The sequence below is a fragment of the Lissotriton helveticus genome, chromosome 1_1, assembly GCF_964261635.1.
Source record: "Lissotriton helveticus chromosome 1_1, aLisHel1.1, whole genome shotgun sequence".
NCBI classification, from domain to species: domain Eukaryota; kingdom Metazoa; phylum Chordata; class Amphibia; order Caudata; family Salamandridae; genus Lissotriton; species Lissotriton helveticus.
In genome coordinates, this window is record NC_136057.1 from 1,684,087,060 (window position 1) to 1,684,113,186 (window position 26,127).

The following is a 26,127-nucleotide window of genomic DNA, read 5'->3' on the forward strand; positions in this document are numbered from 1 at the left end:
TTGTTCTTTCTTTTATCTTCCAGTTTGTTTGCAAAAATGACAAGTGCATCCCCTTCTGGTGGAAGTGCGACACAGAGGATGACTGTGGGGACCGCTCTGATGAGCCAGAGGACTGCCGTAAGCTCCTAAAATTTTGTGTTCTTATTTCCAATATGCCTTGACAATTTTACCTATTTCAGGGATCAGCTATTCAGCTGAAGGGGTCCCACCTATGGCTTCAAAAGTAGATCCTAACCTGTTGATGTATGCAGATTACTGTGCAATTTCCATCAAACTTTCATAGGTCTTCAAAAACAAGCAGATCCATTAGGGTTTTTGAGCACTGGCAACCAGGACAGTGGGACAGATTGCTACTCTTCTGATCCACAAAGCAGACACTGAGGTGACTACTTTGATGATCACTCGAAAGTCCAATTGTACAAAAATCAGGAAATGATTGAAGAGTGCTGCTTTCTTATTGCCTGGACGATTTTGGAGATCGGAGTTATTGGTGAATCGTAAAGTCAAGAAGTAATTAAAATGCAGGTTTTTGAGGATGTGTAAGATTTTTTGGCCTTTTTAGGTCTCTTGTGTACAATTCCCTGAGAATTTGAATACTGCTACCATTGTTTTAGACTCTAGTTTTGGGAAATTGTAGTTAAGTTTCAGTCTAGAAGTTTTAAGGGACTACAGGTATCTGTGAATCTGAAGATTGCCAGTGGATCTGGTGGTTGGTTGAGAGTGTAGGTATCTATGCATCTGGAAGTTGTTGAAAGTACAGTAATCTGTCATTCTAAATAAACTAGAGTTGCCTGTCTAGCTGTAGGGTATTTGAAAGCAAAAAGTTTGTGGAAACTTCTGTTTGTTAACGCACGCTGCGATATGGGAACCTGAAGATAATAAAAATTACTGTTATCTTTGGATCTGTTGACTGTTGTAGAGTACTGTTGTCAGTGATCTGGCAGTTAGTAATGTAAGTTCTCTTTGAGTTTTGAGGTCTGCTGAGAGAGTTTTTACCTGAAATCTGAAAAACACGTTTGTGATAGATTCCTTACCTTAGAATAACCCTTTGGCGTCAGACTGGATCCAGAAAGCTTTCGTCAGCAGTACCCCTGCGCGTCCGTAGGCGTTGTCGTATGGCTTTGCGTACGTTGTTGGCGTCTTAGTCGCCGAGATGACGTCGCTGGAACTACTTGCATGCTGACATCAGTTCTTTTTTTTCCCGCACCAGCAAGCGCAGATCTGGAGAGACCAGTACCCCCAGTCTGTTCTGTTCGATTAGCTTTATTCGATTTTGAAATATAAAATCACAAAAGCAACATTACAGTATATATACACCATTACATTTCATTTCACAGTAAGTAACGTTATATTAATATAGCATAAAATCTTTAAAGGAAATCAGGTAATCATTAAGTTCATTACGAAGTATATCAAATCAAAGTCTGGATATTATCGCCCCTCACCCCGGGGCCGTTTCTGCCCAACCAGAAGTTACTCTCTTCATTGGTCTTAATTGGGGGAGGTATGATGCTCTGGGATGAAAGTCAGATAGTCCCCAGGTGTGTATAGATCCATCTCCTATTTGTGGCTGCCAGGTTTGAAGGTATGGGACAACGTTATTTCTAAACTTTATTAACACCAGGTCGCCGGGTATATCTTTTCGAAGCGGACCTAGCCAGCCTACCGTTCTAACACTTCGTATTCTTCCATCAATATCAGGAGGCAGGGGTCTATTTTTTGTCAACCAGAACACCGCCTTATTTCTTGGGTCCTGTTGGCTTTCAGATTTTCCATTTGTAAGTGCTGGCACTCCAGAGAGGACGCACACAAACGGAACAGCCTCCGGTGGTAATTGTATATGATTAGATTTTCGTGGCATGTTCCCCAGATTGGAAAGTAACCCTTTGTGGGGTATGATTTCTTTATTCAGCCCTATTCTAGGGGAAGAGCTATGTGCTATTGTAGGTTTAGCGGGTACTTTCAGGGTGTTTGAAGGTAACATGTGTGAGGCTGCTGGTTGGTATTGGTCAATATTACTTTGGGGAGTTGTTAAGGGCACTACAGTGGTGGATAAAGACTATATATGGTTGGAGCCTGCTATACTTTTTAGGAGTAGCGAGTTAGTCTTAGTCATTTCCTCTATTCCCACGATCCTATCCCCTAGATTATTCATTCTTTCTATCAGGGGGGATATCAAAGAGTTGATCATGGTTTCTATCTGGGCCAACAGGGTTGGTGGGGTAGAGGGTGCAGGAACTAACCGTTTCGCGGAATCCTTACATGTTTTAGGGGAAAAGATGATAGGCAATGGAGGGCTCAAATTCAATTTTTGCTGTTTTGCTTGGCTCCCTGTGTGTTTGTCCACAAATCGTTTTCTTTTACCAGAAGGCTCCTGAAGAGACATTATGGAATTCATGTTACCTATTGCAGGTGGACAAAGGGGAGTACCCAGGAGTCTTTCATTTGGTAGGGCTAATGCACTAGACTGGGGACTTGCAATGACTGTAGGGCAGATAGAAGCACTAAATTGCTCGAATCTCGACTTGACCGCGGCATACTTGGATTTACATAAACTATTAAGTTCCTCCAGCAGTGATGAGTTTTGTGGTACGACGACTGTCTGTGAGGGGGATAGATCACTGATGGTGCAGTCTGTAGACAGTCGTCGTCGTTCTGTTCTCACTATTTGTTGGACAATGGGTGGTGTTGTCTTGTTTAAGTAGTGGTCCAACGTCCCCTTGGCCAAGTCCCTCGTGAGAGTAGAATTTTTTCGCACCCCCTTGCATGTCATGATGTAATTAGCACGGAAACAGCAACAAACACCTACAAGGATCTGAAAATGTCTCTAATCACGATGTACCTAAGTATAATGTACCAAATTCTTTACCTCCTTTTGTTGCACGGCCAGGGGGGGTGGCCCGGTCTGACCTCTTCTGGCCTATGATGGCCTTGGATGGTCCCGCCCTTGTCCCGGGCTTCTCCCAGCGCAGACCCGCGCGCGATCCCGCAACGCGGGGGCTGGTCTGCTTTTCAGGCGCCTCCTGGCGCGGGAATTGTGTGTGGCGGCGTGTTGCGCGCTAGGGCGTCAGGGCAATGGAGTCCTGGAGTCCTCAGGGCTCCCCTCACGCTGCGGCCGCTGGGATGGGCTAGCGGCGGCAGGAAGGAGCGCTGCTGCTGGGCGCTTGAGCTGGGTATGTCCCCTCAAGAGTTCTGCAGTCCCCCCGCTCCACCGGGGCTGGTCTGCTTTTCAGGCGCCTCCTGGCGCGGGAATTGTGTGTGGCGGCGTGTTGCGCCGCTAGGGCTTCTGGGCAATGGAGTCCTCAGGGCTCACCTCACGCTGCGGCCGCTGGGATGGGCTAGCGGCGGCAGGAAGGAGCGCTGCTGCTGGGCGCTGGAGCTGGGTATGTCCCCACAAGAGTTCTGCAGTCCCCCCTCTCCACCGGGACTGGTCTGCTTTTCAGGCACCTCCTGGCGCGGGAATTGTGTGTGGCGGCGTGTTGCGCCGCTAGGGCGTCTGGGCAATGGAGTCCTGGAGTCCTCAGGGCTCCCCTCATGCTGCGGCCGCTGGGATGGGCTAGCGGCGGCAGGAAGGAGCGCTGCTGCTGGGCGCTGGAGCTGGGTATGTCCCCACAAGAGTTCTGCAGTACCCCCAGTCAATCTTTGACTTTTTTTTGGGGACTTTGTTTCTGATTTTGAGTCTTTGATTTTGAGTCTTTGACTCCTGGCGTGTAGGGATGCCTGGTTTTAAGTCCTGCACGGCTTGTCTCCGCGAGATGGCAGTGACGGATCCGCACCGTGAGTGTCTCCACTGTCTGGGGCACAGCCACGACTCCGAGTCGTGCCCCGAATGCTGGGCCCTGGCTCCGAAAACTTTGCAGGAGCGTTCCTGAAAGTTGCTGGAGGCCTGGGAGTCAGCTCCGTGCCGTTGAAGGTCCAGGGGGAGGTTGAGGGACCGGTCGCGGAGCCGTCATCACCATCGTTCGACGAAGTCTTCGCACTCTGAATCATGTAAGGCGAAGCACAAGAAGTCGAAGAATCGACGTCGCTCTTCCCCTAGCCTGTCGCACGCCACGGATGAGGGTGGCGCCGCCCCCACTGAGCCTACGCAGTTGCCGATGTACTACCCGCCTTTTCCAGGTCCATCAGCGATCCTGCCCAGCTGCAGGAGTTCCTGTCAGACGGCACGCGTCTTTGGCCTGTCGGGCCCCGTATGCACGCCTTCGGGCCCCACAGGTCTGACTGGGGGTCCTCGCTCTTTGACGTCATCGGCTCCGGCCCAGACGTCATCGACAAGTCCGGTCTCGACGCCAAGAGACTCCCATGGATCCATACTTGGATCCAAGTCGATGTCGGTTGGCCTAGTATGACCTCCACCGACGTTGACGGTGCTGCCGCCGGCATCGGCCGGCTTCCCGACCGACGACGTCCCCGGCTTCCACCCCGACTTAGGGACGGTGCCGGACAGGTGTCGATCAACGCCGTTCCGACGCCAATGGGGGATTTCTATCCCTTACTCCATCCACCTCCTTCTTTTCCGCGTGGCCGGCGGTTTGTGGAAGCTAAGGGGGCCATCTAGCACGTTCCGATGCCAGAAGTAGGTCGTGGTTGTTAATCATACTACTTCCTGGTTCCAAAGAAGGACAAGGGCCTATCTTAGACCTTCGGAACGTCAATCGCTTCCTCTGGAAGGAAAAGTTCAAGATGCTCACACTTGCTCAGGTCTTGTCTGCCCTGGACACGCAAGACTGGATGGTAGCATTGGACTTGCAAAATGCATATTTTCATATCCCCGTCTTGCCGTCCCTCCGGCGTTACCTGCAATACACGGTAGGCCACGAGCACTTTCAGTTCATCGTGTTCCCTTCCAGCCTTACCAGGGCCCCTTGGGTGTTCACGAAAGTGATTGCGGTGGTTGCAGCTCATCTGCGCAGGTCAGGGGTTTCAGTCTTCCCCTATCTCGATGACTGGCTGTTTAAGGCAGGCTCGCCCCAGGAAGTAGTCTCCCACCTCCAGACTACGGTTGACCTCCTGCATTTCCTGGGATTCTCCATCAACGTGCCGATGTCGCACCTGGTTCCCTCTCAGAAGCTCCTCTTTATCAGAACGGTTCTGGACACGGCGCAGTTTCGGGTTTATTCTCCCGAACAGCGAGTCTGGGACATTCGGGCTGTGATTCCCCTCTTTCAGTCCTTGTCCTGGGTTTCGGTCAGGATGACTTTGAGGCTGCTGGGCCTCATGGCCTCCTGCCTCCTGCTGACCAGTCATGCCAGATGGCATATGCGGGCTCTGCAGTGGGACCTGAAGTTCCAGTGGGCACAGCATCAAGGGGACCTGTCCGAGCACGTCCATATCTTGGAGGGCACTGCACAGCAGTTGCAGTTGTGGCTCACGAACCAACATTGGGTCAGCGGCAGATCCCTCTTCTTTCCCCAACCGGAGCACACAGTGGTGACGGATGCGTCCCTCTAGGATGGGGCGGCCATATGGGAGAGGCGGAGATCAAAGGCCTCTAGTCTCTGGCAGAGTTCAGGCTCCATATCAACTTTCTGGAGCTCCGGGCGATCCTGCTTGCACTGAAGGCATTCCTTCCCTCTGTCAAAGGGAGAGTAGTGCAGGTGTTCACAGACAACACCACCGCCATGGGGTATTGCAACAAGCAAGGCGGGATGGGGTCGTGGACCCTATGTCAGGAGGCTCTGCGTCTCTGGACATGGCTGGAACGTCAAGGCATTTCCTTAACGGTTCAACACTGAACAGGTTCCTTGAACGCCAGGGCGGACAATCTCAGCCGTAGGTGCATGATGGATCATGAATGGCGTCTTCACTTGGAGGTGGCGCACAGTCTCTTTCAACAGTGGGGCGAGCATTTTTTTAGATCTATTTGCTACCGAAGAGAAAGCGCAATGTTGTCTCTTCTGCACGTTGGAATTTCCAAGGCGGCACTCACTCGGCGACGCTTTTCGTCACAAGTGGAGCTGAGGTCTATTGTACTCCTTTCCGCCTATACCACTTCTACCCAGAGTACTGAGGAAGATCAGGCCTGACCGGGCCCAAGATATTCTTGTGGCCCCAGACTGGGCTCCAAGAGTTTGGTATCCCGAGCTACTCAGTATGAGCATGGATCCCCCTCTTCCAGAGGATCTTCTGTCGCAGCAGCATAGGAAGGTCCTCCACCGAACCAGTCCAGCCTACACCTACATGCGTGGAGATGGAGCGGCGACAGTTGATTACATTTGACTTGCCTCCTGAAGTCTGTGATATCATTCTGGCAGCCAGGCGTCCCTCAACTGAATCGGTATATGCCTGCAGGTGGACAAATTTGTGGCATGGTGCACAGCAAAGGCTGTTGATCCCCTTTTGTGCCCCTCTTTTAGAAGTCCTTTTGTTCCTTCTTTCTTTGGCCCAGCAGGGCTCTGCCCTGGGCAATATTAAGGGCTACCTTTCTGCGATTTCAGCCTTTCTCAGGCTCCCTGATCAACCCTCTCTTTTCAAGTCCCATGTTGTAAATAGATTTCTGAAAGGCATTACTCACCTTTTCCCTCCTATTCCATTTGTTATGCCGCAGTGGGACTTGAATCTAGTCCTTACTTATTTGATGTGCGCTCTTTTAGAGCCACTTCCTGTGAGAAGTTGGCCTGATGTGCAGTGCTCACTATTCTAGTGATCACTATATATCAGTCCAAACAACCCTTATTGATGATTGGTTGTAAGTCAACCTTATAGACCAGCTATCCTAGTAGCATGGATACGAGCAGTCTAAGGCTAAGACTCTAGAGGGCGTGTTAAGCCAGCTGTTTTACCATCACATTACCCCTTGAACACCCAGTGAAAGGACACCACACAAGTTGTTATGAAAATAAACAGTGTATTTATTTATAACAAGACTACCCTGGCTCTTTATGAGACAGGGAGCTAAGCACACAACAAAACTCTTACGAAAATACTTTTAAGTTAGCACGTTACACAAATGCCCGAGGGGCACGAAAAACCATATACGCTAAAAGTGGAATGCGAATTACTAGCAGGTAAGTAACAGTTCTAATAGGCTTTGGAATCGCTAGGACTGGACTAGGGAATCGTTAGATTACTACTAGGAGGCCTAGGGGACTCGGGTGCAGAGTGTGCACTCTCACGCGGGATGCGGGACAAAGTCTATGGAAGCTAGAATTCACAAAGATAGTGTTCACGGGCGAACCCGACCTGGTAGGAAGAAAACGACAGTGGATCCTGACCCTTGGATAGTGAGGCTATGCTGGGACACCGGAGTGCCGAAGTTACCTAGCCCAGGGGCTGCAGCTGCATAGGTCTGAAAAGACGTCGGGGATCTCGTTGCCGGACCAGGAGCCTGGAAGGAAGAAGTTGCTGGCAGGCGACCAGTGAAGAAAAGTTCGATGGATCCAAGCCTGGATCAAGGAAGAAGAAACCTGAAAGCAGAGGGGACCAAGTTCTTGAATCACTAGCCAGTGATTAAGTGGGCACCAGGATGGCACCGGGCGAAGTCACCGCAGTCAGGTGAGTGGGCGCTGCTGGGCTCTGCAGTCTCTCGGACCAGGAGGCGTTGTCGGCGACCAGGATGGAGGTGCGAGCTGTCCCACGAAGGATGAAGTCGTTGGCGTCGAAGTTACCCAGGATTGGGCAACAAGCCTTGGCTAATTCAAGCCCACGCGGTGGACTCAAAATGGCGTCTTGAGTGGACCAGGAGGGTCCGGGGTGCTCCTCTTCTGGGAGGGAGCAAGGGCCAGTCTGGAGCAACCAGGCCAGCAGCAGAAATGTCGTCGGGCGTCGTCAGGAAGGCCACAAGCCAACGGGCTAGTAGCCAAACAACGCGGTGAGCAGCAGAAGGCAGAAGGGCCCCACGCCGATCGTGGAGATGCTGGGGGGCTGCTCTTCGGTGCTGGAGCTGCTCAGGGTGGGGGCTTCTCGGACCCCAAAGCACTCACCAGGAAATTACTCGGTGGGCTTGCTGTGCAGAAGTCGTGCAGTCTTGGCGATGGCCGGTCCCTCGAGGTCTCGTCGCACCCACGGTTCTCAGCTGTGCTGTAGAGGTGGGTAGAGGTCAGAGGTGCCAGGGAAGCCGGGTCTCGTCGAGCTGGGCAGTCGGATTCCGGAGGAAGGACGTGCAGCAGACCGCAGTGTTCTTAGATGGTGCCTGCGGATGCAGGGTGACTACTCCTTAGCCACAAGGGAGAATCTTGAGGAAGAAATCGTGAAGTCCTTTCGTGGAAAGTGGTATCTTGATTCCAAAGATGATCTGATTTGGAAGGGGGCCAGTCTCTACCTTTATCCTGTAAAAAGGGGCTGGCACGCGACTAAGTCCTGCCCTATGGGTGGGACTAGGAGGGGGGTGGTTACACCCACTTCCTTGGCGGGCTTTTCCCCAGCACAGGGTCTGGAGTGACCCTGGAACTGGTTCCAGCCAGCCTATGCACAGTGAGCACCGGGGTGCCACGTGCAGTCACCTTCCTCTAAAGCCCTGCCTACCTACAATACACAAAACCCTGTCTGGGACGGTGCTGGCACCGCCCCTGGCAGGAAACCCTTTGTCCTTATCTCCTGCTCTGGGAGGACTCCCAGCAGCAGGAGGGCAGACTTGTGTCTCGGTGGCAGCATCCATTTTGTGGATGCTAAGGCTCTGTCTGACTTTTAACCGGGTTATAGGTTACAGGCATGTCGTGTCCCTCTAGAAGGGTGGAATGCTAACCCCGTCGCCAGAATTGGCGAGGGGTTAGTATTCCAATTCGTATGACACCTTACTCGACATGTTTTGATAAAGCGATACCAGAGTTGGCATATAACCGCGAGGATTATAATGCACTTAAGAGTATATGGTATGCGATATCATGGAAACGGCTAAGGGATGGATCCCGAAAGCCGCAGACAGGCTCAGCTCATGCCAGAGCACCATCTCACACGATTCCAAGCACTCTGCCTTCAGGATTGTTAAGGCCTGCCATAGGAGTGACTGATAGGAGATCTGTGTGTCCATTTTTAGGGTTAGATATAGGTATACTATATCTAAAGCAAAGGGTGATTACACCACCTTGCCCCAGCTGTCAAGCAGCCAGTTGTGTCAGATTTGGATGGCCAGCCAGGGGTGGCATAATACATGCTGCAGCCCCTGGTAGGCCCTGGGTACACCTATGCCCTGGGTACCTAAGGTACACTGTACAGGGACTGATAAGGTGACTCAGTATCCAATTTAGATATGTACCTAAGGTACATGGAATCCATTTTACAGAGAGAGCAGTAGGCCTGGGGCCCTGAATAGCAGGGTCCCAGGTCAACTAAGTCAGAAAACCAGCAAAACACCAGGCAAAAAGTTGGGGGCAACCATAGTCAGGGGTCAACCTTCCTACATAACCCCCCCCCAAACGAAAGGAGATAAGGCTATCCTTGTCCAGGTAAGCCTATATTGCCTAAGTGGCCATTTAAGGAAGTACCAGCACTGGCATGGTTACCCCCTATGTCATGGTCCACTAAGCAATCCCTCACCCTAAGGGTGTCTGAGGGTCTCCACCATAGGGAATCTCTACCTGTGGTGTGTTTTGTCAAAGAAAAAGGCTGGTGCTGAAATGGAGTACTGAAGTGAGGCTCCACTAATTTTGGGCTCAGCTTCCTCCAATCATTTTCCACCATATAGGCCTTTCTTTCCAAGACTGAGTTGTTTTGGGCTCTCAGGGTCAACCTCTGGCTACCTACAGCTGGAGGTTGGGTCCCTCTGTTTGGCTTACTGGAGGGACAGGTCAGGTCTGGGGCCCTCAGGTCCCAAGTTTGGCTGTGCCCAACAGTGTCCATCTGTGGGAGGTCCCTAACTAATTTTAAGGGGGATCCCTCAGGAGTATGTTTTATTTTCACTTGGCTAGGACTACTAGCTTCAGTGCCCTTAATCTGCTGATTGGGAAATTCTTTTGGACAGGGGGCCCTTTGGGGTCCAACACTGGCCTCCCTGACCTCTACAGCCCTGGGCTGACTGAGGCAGGGTAGAGAGGGGCAGGTTACCTGCTCCAGACTGGGTCCCACCTTGGAAGGGTCCACTGACATCAGGGGTTCTGCCAGGCTAGGCCTGACTACCTCTGTGGCAGTTGCTTCACAAGGGGTCAGATCAGTTCCCTGAGGAGGCTGATCTGTTCCTAATGTCTGGTGGGAGGGAGATTTCTCTTCCTCCTCAATGCTCTCTGTCTGAGTGGAGTGATCCATAGTTTCAGGCTTCACAACACTATCATCTGTCTGAGTTTGAGCTGTGGCCATCACAACTCTCCCAACCTTTTCAGGAGGGGGCTCAGTTTGGGTGTGGGCTGTTACCATGACAGCCTTGACAACCTGTTCTGGGAAGGAAGTTGTCTGAGAGTGGGTTGTGACTGGCACAACCCTCCTGACCTGTTCAGGGAGGACATCTTGGACTGGGGCTGTGGCTACCACTGCCCCACTAACCTTACCATGGATGTTTACCATTTTAGAATGGGTTTCTTGCTCTACTTCAGCCCAGGCTGAGAGCTCTAAATCATTCCCCAGTAGGCAATCTACAGGCAAGTTTGGTGACACTGCCACTCTCTTGTGGCCAGTGACACCTCCCCAGCTGAGATTGACCACTGCCATGGGATGATCTCTCTGTACTCCATCAATATTGGTCACCTGGTATGTGGCACCAGGTAAAAGTTGCCTTGAGGGGACTAGACTCTCAGTCACCATAGTGATGCTAGCCCCTGTATCTCTATAGGCCTCAACTTTTATACCATTGATGAGGGGCTCCTGTCTGTACTTGCCCAAAGTGTTGGGACAAGTTGTGAAGTTGGCAAACCCCATGCCAGTCTCACAGACAAGAGTATCTAAGTTTGGGGACCTGGTTAGGCCAGAGTCCCCAGGAACTCCCAAAGTAAATGCACCCAAATTCTTGGGGGCACTCCCACCACCTGGGGGATTACTACTAGTAGTAACAGGAGGTTTGGGAATGTTACTTGGGGGTATGTTTTCCTTATTGTTATTCTTTGGGCAACTGCTGTCAGTTTTTAAATGACCCACCTGTTTACAGGGATAACAATAAGGTTTCTTCTGGTTGTTGGAAGGATTCTGGGACCCACCCCCCTCAGAGGATTTTTGGGGTCCTGATGTGGTTTGATCTGTAGATTTATTCCCACCCTTCTCTTGAGGCTTGGTTGATTCCTTTTTCTGGTCACCACCTTGGTTCTTGGGCCTAATCCTGGTTCTGACCCATTTGTCTGCCCTCTTACCCAATTCTTGTGGAGAGGTCAGATCAGAGTCTACCAGGTGCTGGTGTAATAACTGGTTCTGACAATTATTTAAGACTTGCTCTCTCATAATTAGATTATACAATCCTTTGAAATCAGTAACCTTACTACCCAGTAGCCAGCCTTCCAAAGCCTTAGTGGCACAATCAACAAAGTCAGACCAGTCCTGAGACTGAGTTTTCTGGGTGTCTCTGAACAGCAACCTGTACTGCTCAGTGGTTAAACCAAACCCATCAACCAGTGTATTCTTCAGGACTTGGTAATTGTTAGCATCCTCTACTCTTGTAGTGAGGAGCTTATCTCTACCTTTACCATCAAAGGAGAGCCACAGTATAGCTGCCCACTGACTCTGGGGAATGCACTGCACAGTGCAGGCCCTCTCCAGAGCAGCCATCCATTTCTGGATGTCATCCCCTTGCTTAAAGGGGGGCACTATTTTAGTCAGGTGTTTAGTATCTAAACCCTTCTCTCTATCTCTTGGGAGATTGCTGCCACCAGTGGGAGCTAGCCCACTCATCTGCTGCTCTCTTGCCAGGGCAAGCTTCTCTTTGGCCAGGGCAATTTCTTCCCTTTCAATCCTCAGTTCAGCTTGTCTCATCCTAGCCTCATGCTCCCTTCTCTGAGGGGAAGTAAATCTCCTCTGTGGAGGATTCCTTCTCCCCTGAGAAGAGGCATTAGAGTGCAGAGATCTATTGGAGTCCCTAGAAAGAGATCTATCTCTCCTAACTCCAAGGTTAGGCCCACTTCGGGTTAGTACTGGGGGGCCCCCAGATCCTAGCCCAAGTGTTGCAGGGTTTCTGTACTCACACAGAACTGTGCACAGAGGAGTGGAACCTCGGCAAATTAGGATGTCCCAAAACTTACCTTAGCAACCAACTCACCCCTTACCGAGCTAGCTACAGTGTCTCATTGGACATATCAAACACCCAATGTTTAGACAAACCAGAACATGAACTTACAGTACCTCAGGGTACGTGGGACTCATGAACACTCTTTCGTTATATTATCATTACAAACCAGAACATGGAGTAAAGAAGACACATGTGCATTTGAAATGTTTATTTACTAATGCCGTCTTCTCAGGCGCAGTATCTTTGATAATACAAGTATACTTATTATCAGTAGCAAAATTATCAGCATAGTTACTAAGACATAAAAAGCGAATGGTGACAGCATGTTAACATGCTGTAATGAATAAGAGTTAACAACACTTATATCTCACCCTCCCTAACACATATATTATATTATTATCTAAGAAGGTCTCTTTGGGTTGTTTTAGGGCGGGCCCATACCTTAGTGTCCTAGCATGAAGGAATCACATCAGCATACACCAGCTCTCTCTGCATGTGCACCGCATCAAGTGTGTTAACAATTCTCGTGCAAAGCAATATCAATCCCGCCTCAAGCCCAAGTTGGCAAAGGCTGCACTTGTGTTATGACTATGAAGGCGTGGAGATCAGACCTCATAACAATTCCATATCGTGTTGCTCCTGAAACTTCAGCACTCTCCGTGCAGACATGTTTTATTAAACAAAGCAGATATCAGAGCAATAACATATTATTCTCACATTCACCACGGCAAACCACTAGGTTGAAAGCTAAGTCAACAATTAAGGGTCGTGTGCAGAAGTTGCAAGAAAGGAAAAATGGCGTTTAAATCTGAAATGTACCTATGCTAACTTAACACGAAATATGGATATATAGGAGCTATACAACACCCCCCCATGATCCGAGAACGGACTAAATAAGGTAACAGAAGTGCCATCACATGAGAGCAGAATCCATTTAAAAACGAGCATGAATAAAAATTCAATTATAAAAACTAATGCTAAAAAATAGCCCACAAATATAATGTGGCTCAAGCCAATAGGCAAGCAAAAATAAAATGTCTTGACCAAAAGTCAATAAAATCAAGGAAATGCTATCAATCAGCATGCCAATCTGAGGCAGTGTCTATGATAAGACCGTATATGAAAAGTAAGCTGCAACAGCCTCAAGGAGGAAGTCACTGTCCTCATCCGAAAACAGTTCAGCCATCCAGTTTAAAAGATGAAAGGAACATACGTGATCTTCCAGCACCGGATCCTCTATAACCATCAGAGGACAGCTCGGTGGGTTTTCAAGAAAACTTTGTTCCAAGAAATTTCGCGCTGCCGACAACACATCCCAGGGACCCATTAGTCCATGTGCCACCGCCAAGGCCATAATCCTTTCGTCAGAACAAACCAACTCGTGAGCAATGATAGGACTCATCAGTTGATCAAAATCGACGTCAGAAGATGCTGGTCCGCAGAGACACAAATCAATGGCCCAAAGGAAATCACAGGTCAGGCAGCGAAATACAGGCTGGACACAGGTGAAATAGGAGAACCGAAAAGATAATCCAAACGCCGTGCTTAGAGTCGCCAACGGCAGTGTGCCATAATAATCAAGCATGCGGTTGCGAAACCGCGTCAGTAGTAGCTGTGCGTGGTCTTGCACAGGAAGGGCATCCATATTTAAAAAGGCAGAAAACCACCAATGCGCCTGCCGCTAAAGCAAGTAAAAACGGGAACCCTCCAAATAAGGAAGAAAAAATAGAATGGAAGAAAGCAGGGATGACTCCAAAAATCTTCTCAAAGGAAGTCACGAGACCACCGCTAACAACTTTAAAAAAAATGTGCTAGGCCCGTTGTGGAGGATGCGTTAAAGATAGAACGGACCATGGCTCCGAAATGCAAGGGCAAATCAGTGTTTAAAAGAGCCTGAACCTCCGTGCGGGTGTTAGCAATGTGAAGCACGAAAGTTTCACGGGCCGAGCTCAAGGCCACCTCTTTCTGGGACAATAGAGCTCTTATTCTAGCCATGCCGCTGAATTCTGCTCCCAAGGTCGGTATCTGTGGCCAAATGGAAGACTCCCTATGTTCACGTGTGGGAGGATAAAGAACATTTCTGCAGCAAATAACTCGCTCACTAACTGTTACTATGAAAGCTATACCTTTAATTAAACCACAACAGTTTTCATTATTGAGCATTAAATAACTACCATTCTCTAACAACTTAAACGTGGGGATGATAGCAGGAACTGGCGTGCCCTGTAAAACGCAAGCCATATTCGGGCGGTCCTTATTACATGAACCGTGTAACTGTATGTGTCTGCACATTAAAGAATGATCTGGCGTCTCAGTGCACTCATCCCCTGTTAGATAAACCTCTTGGTCATCCTTGAAACATCTGTATGTGTATGGGAGTGACCAGACCTCATGAAGAAAACCGCTACCTAAGGGTTCAAAACGACCTATTGGCACATATTTCATACAATTTGAAAACTTATATAAAGCAAAAGGCAGTGTTATTAAACCGTGGATAAGCCACGTAGCAGCGGTGGATTCTGCCACAGAAAAAGGTAAAGATTCCAACCTTTCAATATGTAGCATGGAAAAGGAAGCATCACGCATTGAAAGCAAGCGTTGTTTGTCTGTCAAATTAAACGGTGCAAATAAAGAAGAAACGTTCATGTATCCCCAGGGAACTTTACCCATTTTCAGAGTCTGAAGTGTCCACGCAAACTGCATGATTGAACGTAATTGATTTTGACCATGGTACAATACAGATACTTCATCATGCACAATATCAACAACAGACGACACAATATTATCTAATGTGTAAATTCTAGAGGAAAGTACGTTAATGCTATTGTCCACAACTGCAAGAACTTTCTCAAGATTTGCCTGATCAATTGCCCTAAGGCGTGAAGCAGCCTCAATTTGTGAGAGTTTCCAAATTTCATTGTAAACACCATATAACCAGCGTTTCGACCTGCCACTAGCTGGGCCCTTAATGAAATCATTCAAATCCACATCTGCATTCAGTTTGGAAAGGTGATATTTAACCGCAGGTAAAGTTGAATGTTTCAGCCAAGCTTGACACAACTTGCCCACAGAGTAAGAGGTGACAGTATGACTCAAATCAAAACGGGGATCAGATCTAACAGCCCTAAAACCGTCAGTCATATTTAAAAATCTCTTTTGGCAAGAATCAGCACTACGGTGCCAAAGCAGCCAACCCTTGGGGTTCATACTGGAAATGTTAAAGGAGGAATTCAGAAGCAGAGCCTGTATTTCTCTAATGGACAATTTAGTAAAAGTACTCCAATTCTCATATTCCTCCAACTCCGGGAGAGACGGGGTGTTTAACCTTTTAGATGTAGCCAATCCAAAGCACGTGGTCTGGGAAATGGTTTCATTTAAAAACCACATATGATTTGGGATGAGACATGCACGGTGCAAAGCCTCAGTGCCTTGTACCTGCCAGGCCCTTGAGCCCCAAACTGCTTTAAGGTCTATGGTATCCTTCCATAACTCATACCCTCCAGTAACTAATTTATCCAGGAAGGCCTTTGAATATAACAATTTTGTATTTGTAAGTCGAACCTTGGACAGTGGCTGTTTGTTAAATTTAAAATAAAATGACTCGGGATTGGACTGATTAAAGTCAGTGAAATAAGTATACTTTTTAAGAAACGTTTCTGAACTTCCTTGTTTTGGTGCTGGGCAATGTTCCCACTGAGTAAAATTAACCGCATCCCTTCGGGAAGATGTCTTGTGTAAGAAGTGATTGCCATAATGTTGGTAACAGAACAATTCACCATAATTAGCAGATTCTAAATATAAATCCTCAGCATCAAAAGCAGCATAATATTTCAAATCAGAAAACAAACTTTCCACAGCATTAACATCCCAATCATCAGAACGAATGTTTTGTTTCACCACATCCCCCATATTAACTCTTAGTATATTAGGGACATTAACGACTTCCGTTGGACCATGAATCTGAAAACGAACTGCATCCCACGCGATTCCATCCAGAACAGGCCATGCTGTGATGTTAACCAAAGTCAAGTCTCTTTTTAATCTGTGTGTAGAATGTGAAGAGGAAAGTGGGGCCAAAGTTCCATTCAAATGAGTAATGCAAGTTCTCTCCTCGACATAGTGTCCATTCATAATCCGAAAAAAATAAAACACAAAACCAATTGACATAAAAAGGTAAACTGAAAAAAGGACCAGCCAAATGTATATCCAAGGAGGTATCAAAAAATGTTTTTTAAACAGGCTGGCATATACTGCAATTTTAGAGGGTTTTTTCGAGGCAAGGGAAGCAGAGTCAAATGAAAATCTGGATTCCGTGGCCAAACGAGCTTGCAGGTCAGGCATGGACAAATCAGTGGGGTATGTATAGTCTGTCTCATCAAGGGTAGTTCCTGGTAAGTTATTCAATAATGGACTGGAAATAGCAGGTAATTCGATGGCCACCTCAGGTTCAATATTAGAAGCAGTGGGCATAATTGAATTTCTCACAATGGAAGGACAGGAAACAGCCGGTGTCATGCTAAGAAGAATCGGCCACTCTGTGTATCTTGACATTGTCAATAGAAATAAACCTGTTTTCCTTACGACCTGGAAGTGGTGGTAGAATGACTGTTCTTGTGCCCTTCACTCCAAGCACTGGGACTGGAGCTCGATAGGAGGGACCAAACTCTTTCTTGTTGTCGATCTTCTCTCGAACCAGTTCTCCAACTTGGGGTAGCCAGCCAACTACCGGGATCTGCAACGCATCATCCGATGTGGAGGGCAAATGTTCCTTTGCAAGAGTGTCTCTCGTCTTTTGTAGATTCTGTAAAACATTGCAATGTTCATCTGCGTCAAAGGAAGTGGCGCGAACCACCGAGTCTAGACCGTCAAGGTCAGGGACGAACATCTTGATGCCAAAGAGCATTTCGTATGGGGTCCGCCCACCCAGAGACCTTCTAGGGAGATTATTAAGAGCACGCTGCACGCCATAGAGGTGGGCCAGCCAGTTTCTGCCAGTGCCTATAACTCGGGCTGTCAAAGATTGCTTTAAATCACGGTTCATTCGTTCAACTACACTATTACCCTCGGGTCTGTAGGGTGACGAAAACTTGACTTGGACCCCCATCGAAGTCATGGCATCCTTATACGCCTTAGAGGCGAAAGCCGGACCCTGATCCGAATGGAAGGTACCACAGGCAAAAATCCCTATAAAGATACGCAAATCTCTGATGACAGTCCGGGAATCAGCGCTGCGATGTGGCCATAACCACACAAAGCGTGTGCATGAGTCAACTGCTACTAAGATGTATTTATACGCAGTATCAGATGAAAATGGACCGCAGTGATCTAAATAAACACAGCCTAGTGGTTTATTAGAAATGTACAACTGAGTCTGAGGCGGACGCGTAGCAGTTGAAGGTTTAATCTGCTGGCATATGTCACAAAGAAGGACATAATCACGCGTCTGTTTGTACAGTCCCCGCCACCAGAAACGTTGTTGTAGTTGCGTTACAGTGGCTGAGACGCCCGCATGCGCAGACGCCACACCTTCATGAGCCGCTGTAATCAAGTCTGTTCTGCGATCCGAGTTGGGAATCAGCCGTTCCCCAACATCAGGAATTGTCACAAAAGGAACCTTTTCGGGACTTAAGTGGTATTTATACTTCGAAGGGAATCCCGAAGGATGTTTACTTCCCTTCTCAGAGGCAGCAACCGCTGCCAAGATGTCGCTATCAATCTTGGTTTTAGACCTAGTAACTGCTGCAACTAAGTATGTAGATACTGCTGATTTCGCCGCTTCATCAGCAAGCGAGTTGCCAAGAGCGTGTACTCCCACGCGCTGATGACCGAGAGTATGAATCACATAAACGAGCGGCAACATAGCCTTAAGCTCTGCCACTCGAACCCAGATCATTTTATGTTTTATTGTGCTACCCTTGGAATCACGAAAGTCATTTTGAATCCAAAAGAACAAGTTTTCATTGTAAGACTGGACACAGTAGTAAGAATCACTTACAATTAGAGTAGTAACACTTGGATCTGCGTACTCCAAAGCTAGTAATAGAGCACGAAGCTCTGCTAATTGTGCAGTGCAATCGCCCAGGGGCAACGTGTGTACCTCCCTGGAAATGAACTCGTCATTCAACATAGCACCGACCACAATGGCGCATGCGGAAACGTAGGCATGTTTAGAGCCATGCGCAACCTGCGCCGACCCATCAGTGTAAATGATGCAATGGAAGTCCTCCAAAGGTCGCATCGCCAGAGGAGCAGGATGAACGAATTCATACTGCAAGTACTCTTGTGACCGTAAGGAGGCGTCAAAAATAAACATGACATCTGCGGAAGACAATGACGCAGCCCACTGAATCCACCGAGGGTGCAAAGCCTTTGAATTTGGTACACTGGCTTTCGTGACTGCCTCCAAATGAGGACAGGGTGTTACCACTAGCATGCGTTTCCCCTGTGACAGAGCACGTTCTTTTAGAATTGCCATCTGTACAGCAGTTAAAACCTTTTCTATGGTGGGAAACCGCATCTCAGCCGAGGTGTACAAGTGTGACTTGTAAGCAATAGGTACTGTGTCACCTTCATTAAAAGTAAGGTAGGTGAAACCCACCGTCCCAGGAATTATTCTTATTACCAGGTTGGTGTGGTTATCACGAGTCAGTAAATATTTAGAAGCGAGCAGATCAGCCTGCAAGGAGCTGAATGCTCAGGCAGCCAGCATGATTTTGAGAAAGTTGGTTGTATCAAAGCATACAGAGGCTTGACACGCTGGGCATATTCCGGAATGTAAGTTCTGCCGAAATTCAAAAAGCCCAGTAAGGATTGTAATTTCTTCAGTGTTGTTGGTGCGCGCAATTGTGCGCACTTCTCCAAGAAGTGAGGAGCCAAACCTCTACCTTCATTGTTGAGCTCATAGCCCAAAAACAACACTGTATGTTCAGCAATGTGCGATTTTGCAAAGTTGAATTTGTAACCCATGTCTGCGAAGTTGCAAACAAGAGAATTCACACGACACAGATGCTCCCAAATATCGTCGTCTGTGAGATATATGTCATCCACATACGAAAAAGCATCAGGGTCGAGTGCCTCCAGAATAGAGACAATTCGAGCGGTAAATACTCCAGGACTATTCTTGTAGCCCATTGGAAGACGCCGGAATTGCTTTTGGACTCCAGCGCTTGTAAAACTGGTCCATTGGGAGCTAAAGCTGTCCAATCTGTGGGCATAAAAACCATTGGATATGTCAAGCGTTGTCTTGAAACGCTTACGCACGAGACTATCCACTAGGGCAGAGCCGTGGGTATTCTGTACTGCACAGTTACGGCAATGCGAGTTCAAATGCCGGTAATCCAAAACCAAACGATATGATCCGTCAGGTTTATTCACAGTAAAAAGGGGATTATTCATCGGTGACACACACGTTTCAATAACTCCCTGATATTCCAATTGTTCAAGGATTTCTGCGACGGAAGATTTTGCTTCACGTCGAATGGGATATTGAGGTTGAGGCTGCGGCTGAGACCGCAACGGAATTTCGTGGCAAGGCGACAATTTATCCCAACCACATTGGTTACGGTACAGAGCCGGCGCGAGAGCCCGAGCCCACTCTTCTGCAAAATGCTGCGCATGCTCCTTCGAGACAGTGTTCGCGAAACTGGGTAGGATTACCTCCTCCCCTCGCGGCGCCGCGAGCACAAAAGGTGGGGGCCAGTCAGCCTCCGAAAGTAAAATATCATATGGAGAAGACAGATTCTCCCAAAATACACCTTTAACGGTACGCTGTATGTCACCTTCAATTAACAGGACAATTTCATATAGTCTTTCAGGGGGAGCGAGTCTAGTATCCGCTGGACCGTGATCATTCTGAACACGTCGAACGATTTCAGGCAGGGCAGTCATAGACGGGGTGCGGATGGTGCGGGTGGTAAGGAAACGCCGGATCTGCACATACCACGAAAATCACAGCCATCCCATCTACTGGGACTTGGTACGTCTGAAGATGGTTGCGTACCGCTACGCGACTATGCTGCGCAATAGCCACCGCTGCCGCCATTACAGAATTGGAAATAAGAAAACACAAAGAATACTTTGTAGCACAACTGGGTAGTAATTCAAAGAAACCGTTTAAGAAAGAATCAAGCTTGAATAAAGACCTATTTCAAAAAATAGGTAGGTTTCACCGACACCCCGTTTTCCGGAAACGGACGTGAAGGGGTTAAGGCATGAACGATAAACTACTCGAGTGTCATGATATAAGACCACCGAAACCGTTGGGCGCCATGTTGCAGGGTTTCTGTACTCACACAGAACTGTGCACAGAGGAGTGGAACCTCGGCAAATTAGGATGTCCCAAAACTTACCTTAGCAACCAACTCACCCCTTACCGAGCTAGCTACAGTGTCTCATTGGACATATCAAACACCCAATGTTTAGACAAACCAGAACATGAACTTACAGTACCTCAGGGTACGTGGGACTCATGAACACTCTTTCGTTATATTATCATTACAAACCAGAACATGGAGTAAAGAAGACACATGTGCATTTGAAATGTTTATTTACTAATGCCGTCTTCTCAGGCGCAGTATCTTTGATAATACAAGTATACTTATTATCAGTAGCAAAATTATCAGCATAGTTACTAAGACATAAAAAGCGAATGGTGACAGCATGTTAACATGCTGTAATGAATAAGAGTTAACAACACTTATATCTCACCCTCCCTAACACATATATTATATTATTATCTAAGAAGGTCTCTTTGGGTTGTTTTAGGGCGGGCCCATACCTTAGTGTCCTAGCATGAAGGAATCACATCAGCATACACCAGCTCTCTCTGCATGTGCACCGCATCAAGTGTGTTAACAATTCTCGTGCAAAGCAATATCAATCCCGCCTCAAGCCCAAGTTGGCAAAGGCTGCACTTGTGTTATGACTATGAAGGCGTGGAGATCAGACCTCATAACAATTCCATATCGTGTTGCTCCTGAAACTTCAGCACTCTCCGTGCAGACATGTTTTATTAAACAAAGCAGATATCAGAGCAATAACATATTATTCTCACATTCACCACGGCAAACCACTAGGTTGAAAGCTAAGTCAACAATTAAGGGTCGTGTGCAGAAGTTGCAAGAAAGGAAAAATGGCGTTTAAATCTGAAATGTACCTATGCTAACTTAACACGAAATATGGATATATAGGAGCTATACAACACAAGTAAGTCTAAGTTGGTCCTAGTTAGCCTTCTGACTACCTCAAGACCCTTGTCTACCTCATCCCCAGAGAGTACCTCCTGATCCTCCTCCTCAACTGCTGAATCAGTGTTGGGGAGGTCTGGATCCCCAGAGGTTCCCTCTAAGGCTGGCATGCTCTCATGTAACTGAGAGAGCTTTCTGGCATCATATGTCTCTAAGAGACCTATCAGAAAGGGAATGGTGGGGTTAGACCCCTGCTTCAGTTTCCTGGAGACACAGAGTTGCCTCATCTCCTGAAAATTGAGAGCTGCATATCTTGAAGTGACCTGTGGAGGGTCAACACTGACCAGGGGAGTCTCAGTAGAGTCCCCCTGAGTCGACATGCTTTTCTAGTGAGGTGTAAGTGGTGCACTTACCTACACTATATGTTTGCCTACTGATCCCTTGCTAGAGTTGTAGTTTAGGGTGTGCTAGGCCCTAGGAGCTACAACAGCTGGTTCAGTAGAACTCAGAGTATTCTAAGCTAAGTTATATGTACCTTTAGTACTTATGTGATCTTTCACAAGATATTCTTAGGGCATGCGTGGTAAAACAACAGCAAGCTCAAATCCCAACCGCTGCTCACCAATGTGAGAAGTTGGCCTGATGTGCAGTGCTCACTATTCTAGTGATCACTATATATCAGTCCAAACAACCCTTATTGATGATTGGTTGTAAGTCAACCTTATAGACCAGCTATCCTAGTAGCATGGATACGAGCAGTCTAAGGCTAAGACTCTAGAGGGCGTGTTAAGCCAGCTGTTTTACCATCACATTACCCCTTGAACACCCAGTGAAAGGACACCACACAAGTTGTTATGAAAATAAACAGTGTATTTATTTATAACAAGACTACCCTGGCTCTTTATGAGACAGGGAGCTAAGCACACAACAAAACTCTTACGAAAATACTTTTAAGTTAGCACGTTACACAAATGCCCGAGGGGCACGAAAAACCATATACGCTAAAAGTGGAATGCGAATTACTAGCAGGTAAGTAACAGTTCTAATAGGCTTTGGAATCGCTAGGACTGGACTAGGGAATCGTTAGATTACTACTAGGAGGCCTAGGGGACTCGGGTGCAGAGTGTGCACTCTCACGCGGGATGCGGGACAAAGTCTATGGAAGCTAGAATTCACAAAGATAGTGTTCACGGGCGAACCCGACCTGGTAGGAAGAAAACGACAGTGGATCCTGACCCTTGGATAGTGAGGCTATGCTGGGACACCGGAGTGCCGAAGTTACCTAGCCCAGGGGCTGCAGCTGCATAGGTCTGAAAAGACGTCGGGGATCTCGTTGCCGGACCAGGAGCCTGGAAGGAAGAAGTTGCTGGCAGGCGACCAGTGAAGAAAAGTTCGATGGATCCAAGCCTGGATCAAGGAAGAAGAAACCTGAAAGCAGAGGGGACCAAGTTCTTGAATCACTAGCCAGTGATTAAGTGGGCACCAGGATGGCACCGGGCGAAGTCACCGCAGTCAGGTGAGTGGGCGCTGCTGGGCTCTGCAGTCTCTCGGACCAGGAGGCGTTGTCGGCGACCAGGATGGAGGTGCGAGCTGTCCCACGAAGGATGAAGTCGTTGGCGTCGAAGTTACCCAGGATTGGGCAACAAGCCTTGGCTAATTCAAGCCCACGCGGTGGACTCAAAATGGCGTCTTGAGTGGACCAGGAGGGTCCGGGGTGCTCCTCTTCTGGGAGGGAGCAAGGGCCAGTCTGGAGCAACCAGACCAGCAGCAGAAATGTCGTCGGGCGTCGTCAGGAAGGCCACAAGCCAACGGGCTAGTAGCCAAACAACGCGGTGAGCAGCAGAAGGCAGAAGGGCCCCACGCCGATCGTGGAGATGCTGGGGGGCTGCTCTTCGGTGCTGGAGCTGCTCAGGGTGGGGGCTTCTCGGACCCCAAAGCACTCACCAGGAAATTACTCGGTGGGCTTGCTGTGCAGAAGTCGTGCAGTCTTGGCGATGGCCGGTCCCTCGAGGTCTCGTCGCACCCACGGTTCTCAGCTGTGCTGTAGAGGTGGGTAGAGGTCAGAGGTGCCAGGGAAGCCGGGTCTCGTCGAGCTGGGCAGTCGGATTCCGGAGGAAGGACGTGCAGCAGACCGCAGTGTTCTTAGATGGTGCCTGCGGATGCAGGGTGACTACTCCTTAGCCACAAGGGAGAATCTTGAGGAAGAAATCGTGAAGTCCTTTCGTGGAAAGTGGTATCTTGATTCCAAAGATGATCTGATTTGGAAGGGGGCCAGTCTCTACCTTTATCCTGTAAAAAGGGGCTGGCACGCGACTAAGTCCTGCCCTATGGGTGGGACTAGGAGGGGGGTGGTTACACCCACTTCCTTGGCGGGCTTTTCCCCAGCACAGGGTCTGGAGTGACCCTGGAACTGGTTCCAGCCAGCCTATGCACAGTGAGCACCGGGGTGCCACGTGCAGTCACCTTCCTCTAAAGCCCTGCCTACCTACAATACACAAAACCCTGTCTGGGACGGTGCTGGCACCGCCCCTGGCAGGAAACCCTTTGTCCTTATCTCCTGCTCTGGGAGGACTCCCAGCAGCAGGAGGGCAGACTTGTGTCTCGGTGGCAGCATCCATTTTGTGGATGCTAAGGCTCTGTCTGACTTTTAACCGGGTTATAGGTTACAGGCATGTCGTGTCCCTCTAGAAGGGTGGAATGCTAACCCCGTCGCCAGAATTGGCGAGGGGTTAGTATTCCAATTCGTATGACACCTTACTCGACATGTTTTGATAAAGCGATACCAGAGTTGGCATATAACCGCGAGGATTATAATGCACTTAAGAGTATATGGTATGCGATATCATGGAAACGGCTTAGGGATGGATCCCGAAAGCCGCAGACAGGCTCAGCTCATGCCAGAGCACCATCTCACACGATTCCAAGCACTCTGCCTTCAGGATTGTTAAGGCCTGCCATAGGAGTGACTGATAGGAGATCTGTGTGTCCATTTTTAGGGTTAGATATAGGTATACTATATCTAAAGCAAAGGGTGATTACACCACCTTGCCCCAGCTGTCAAGCAGCCAGTTGTGTCAGATTTGGATGGCCAGCCAGGGGTGGCATAATACATGCTGCAGCCCCTGGTAGGCCCTGGGTACACCTATGCCCTGGGTACCTAAGGTACACTGTACAGGGACTGATAAGGTGACTCAGTATCCAATTTAGATATGTACCTAAGGTACATGGAATCCATTTTACAGAGAGAGCAGTAGGCCTGGGGCCCTGAATAGCAGGGTCCCAGGTCAACTAAGTCAGAAAACCAGCAAAACACCAGGCAAAAAGTTGGGGGCAACCATAGTCAGGGGTCAACCTTCCTACACTTCCCAACTGTCCTCTTCATTTATTGACTTTGAAGACTGCTTTCCTGGTTGGCATCACCTCCACTAGGCGCTTGAGTGAGCTTCAGGCTCTTTCCTGTAAGCGTCTGTGAGAAAGTGGCTCTATATATACTGGACAATAATGAAGTACAGTGTGTATAGAGTTCACAAACCCCAAAGGTATAACAGAGGTTAAAGTCAGGACCGACCTTACTCTCAAAAGTGGTAGCTTGGTCGAGCAGTAAGGCAGTACCAGAGGGCAGTGTAAAGCATTTGTTGTACACACTCAGTCAGCATAAGGTTTCACACACTCAAAGACTGAACTCCAGGCCAATGGTTTTTATATCCAAAGATATAGTTATTTTATTTTTAGAAGCAACAGGCATAAAAATATACTTTGCTAGATATGAGAACTTTCATGTAATTACTTTGCAAGGAAGCAATGAAGTTGGTGAACACGATAGGTACAGGAGTTGCTGAAGGCAACTCAAGTCTAGACACACTTTAGCATTGAGCTCAATGAATTGTTACCATAAAAGTACAGTTGATTTCAGTACAGATTACTTTAGTAGTTCCAGGACTAGATCCTAGATTCAGTCCTGGGGTCTAAGCTGAAACCAAGTTAGCAAAAACGTTTTAGTTACTGTGGTGAATTTTCATGAATATAAAGCTGTTTTTAAAGGTCACACTTAGAAACTTTCCAATGACAATCTGGCAATGTTATTCAATGGGAGAAAATTCAGGTTGCAGGTAAAGTATGATCGCGTTACTTTTGTAATCCAGTACCCGGCTTCTAGGGCCAGCACTGGGGTCTGAACTTAAAACCGGTAGGTAATTGTGTTTCAGTATTTCATATGATTTTTAAAGAATATTTCAAGTTCTCAAAAGTAGGCACTTAGAAGACATCTCATAGAAAAACAGACAATGGGTTCCTATGGAGGAAATACAGATTACTAGCGAACTCGGTAAGGATTACTTTTGCGGTTCAGTACTGGGCTGCAAGGTGCAGTACTGGCTTCTCGCCTGCTTGTAGGCGAGTACTTCGGAATTCGGACTTCGGCTGATTTTATACGAATATTTGCAGTTTTCAAAACTTCACACTTAGAAAATTTTAGAGTCAAAATGGGTCAATGTTATCCAATGACAGGTAAGTGAGTTACCGGTTTCCAGGTGAGTACTTGGCTGGTGAAGTTAAGGTTGCGGGTGTAGACTCAGGGGTCTCCCAGGGTCAGATAAGTATAGTCGGTTCCACCCCAGCAGCGCAGGGCCGGCCGGGTGCAGAGGTAAGTAGGCCCAGTGATATCCAATGAGGGAAAGGGGGCCTTCAGTTGGTGGCTGCTGGCTAGCAGGCCACGCGGCTGTGGGAGCTGAGCTCCTGGTCACTTGCTCAGGGCAAGGGGTGGGAAGTAGGATAGGATAAAGGTGGCACAGCCAGCGGCACTCCGGCGTCTGGGTGCAGGGTGCTCTTGAGCCGTCAGGCGCTCAATGTTATCCAATAGGAAAG

The 26,127-nt window shown here is 48.2% G+C and overlaps 1 protein-coding gene across 1 annotated transcript in view; it reads left to right on the forward strand.

Annotated features, from left to right (window-relative positions):
• Window positions 1–26,127, forward strand: part of LRP1 (LDL receptor related protein 1) — a 1,472,234-nt gene that overhangs the window by 931,054 nt on the left and 515,053 nt on the right. The window contains 1 exon segment of the mRNA XM_078688974.1: window positions 24–117. Within this exon segment, the coding sequence (XP_078545100.1) occupies window positions 24–117 (94 nt within the window).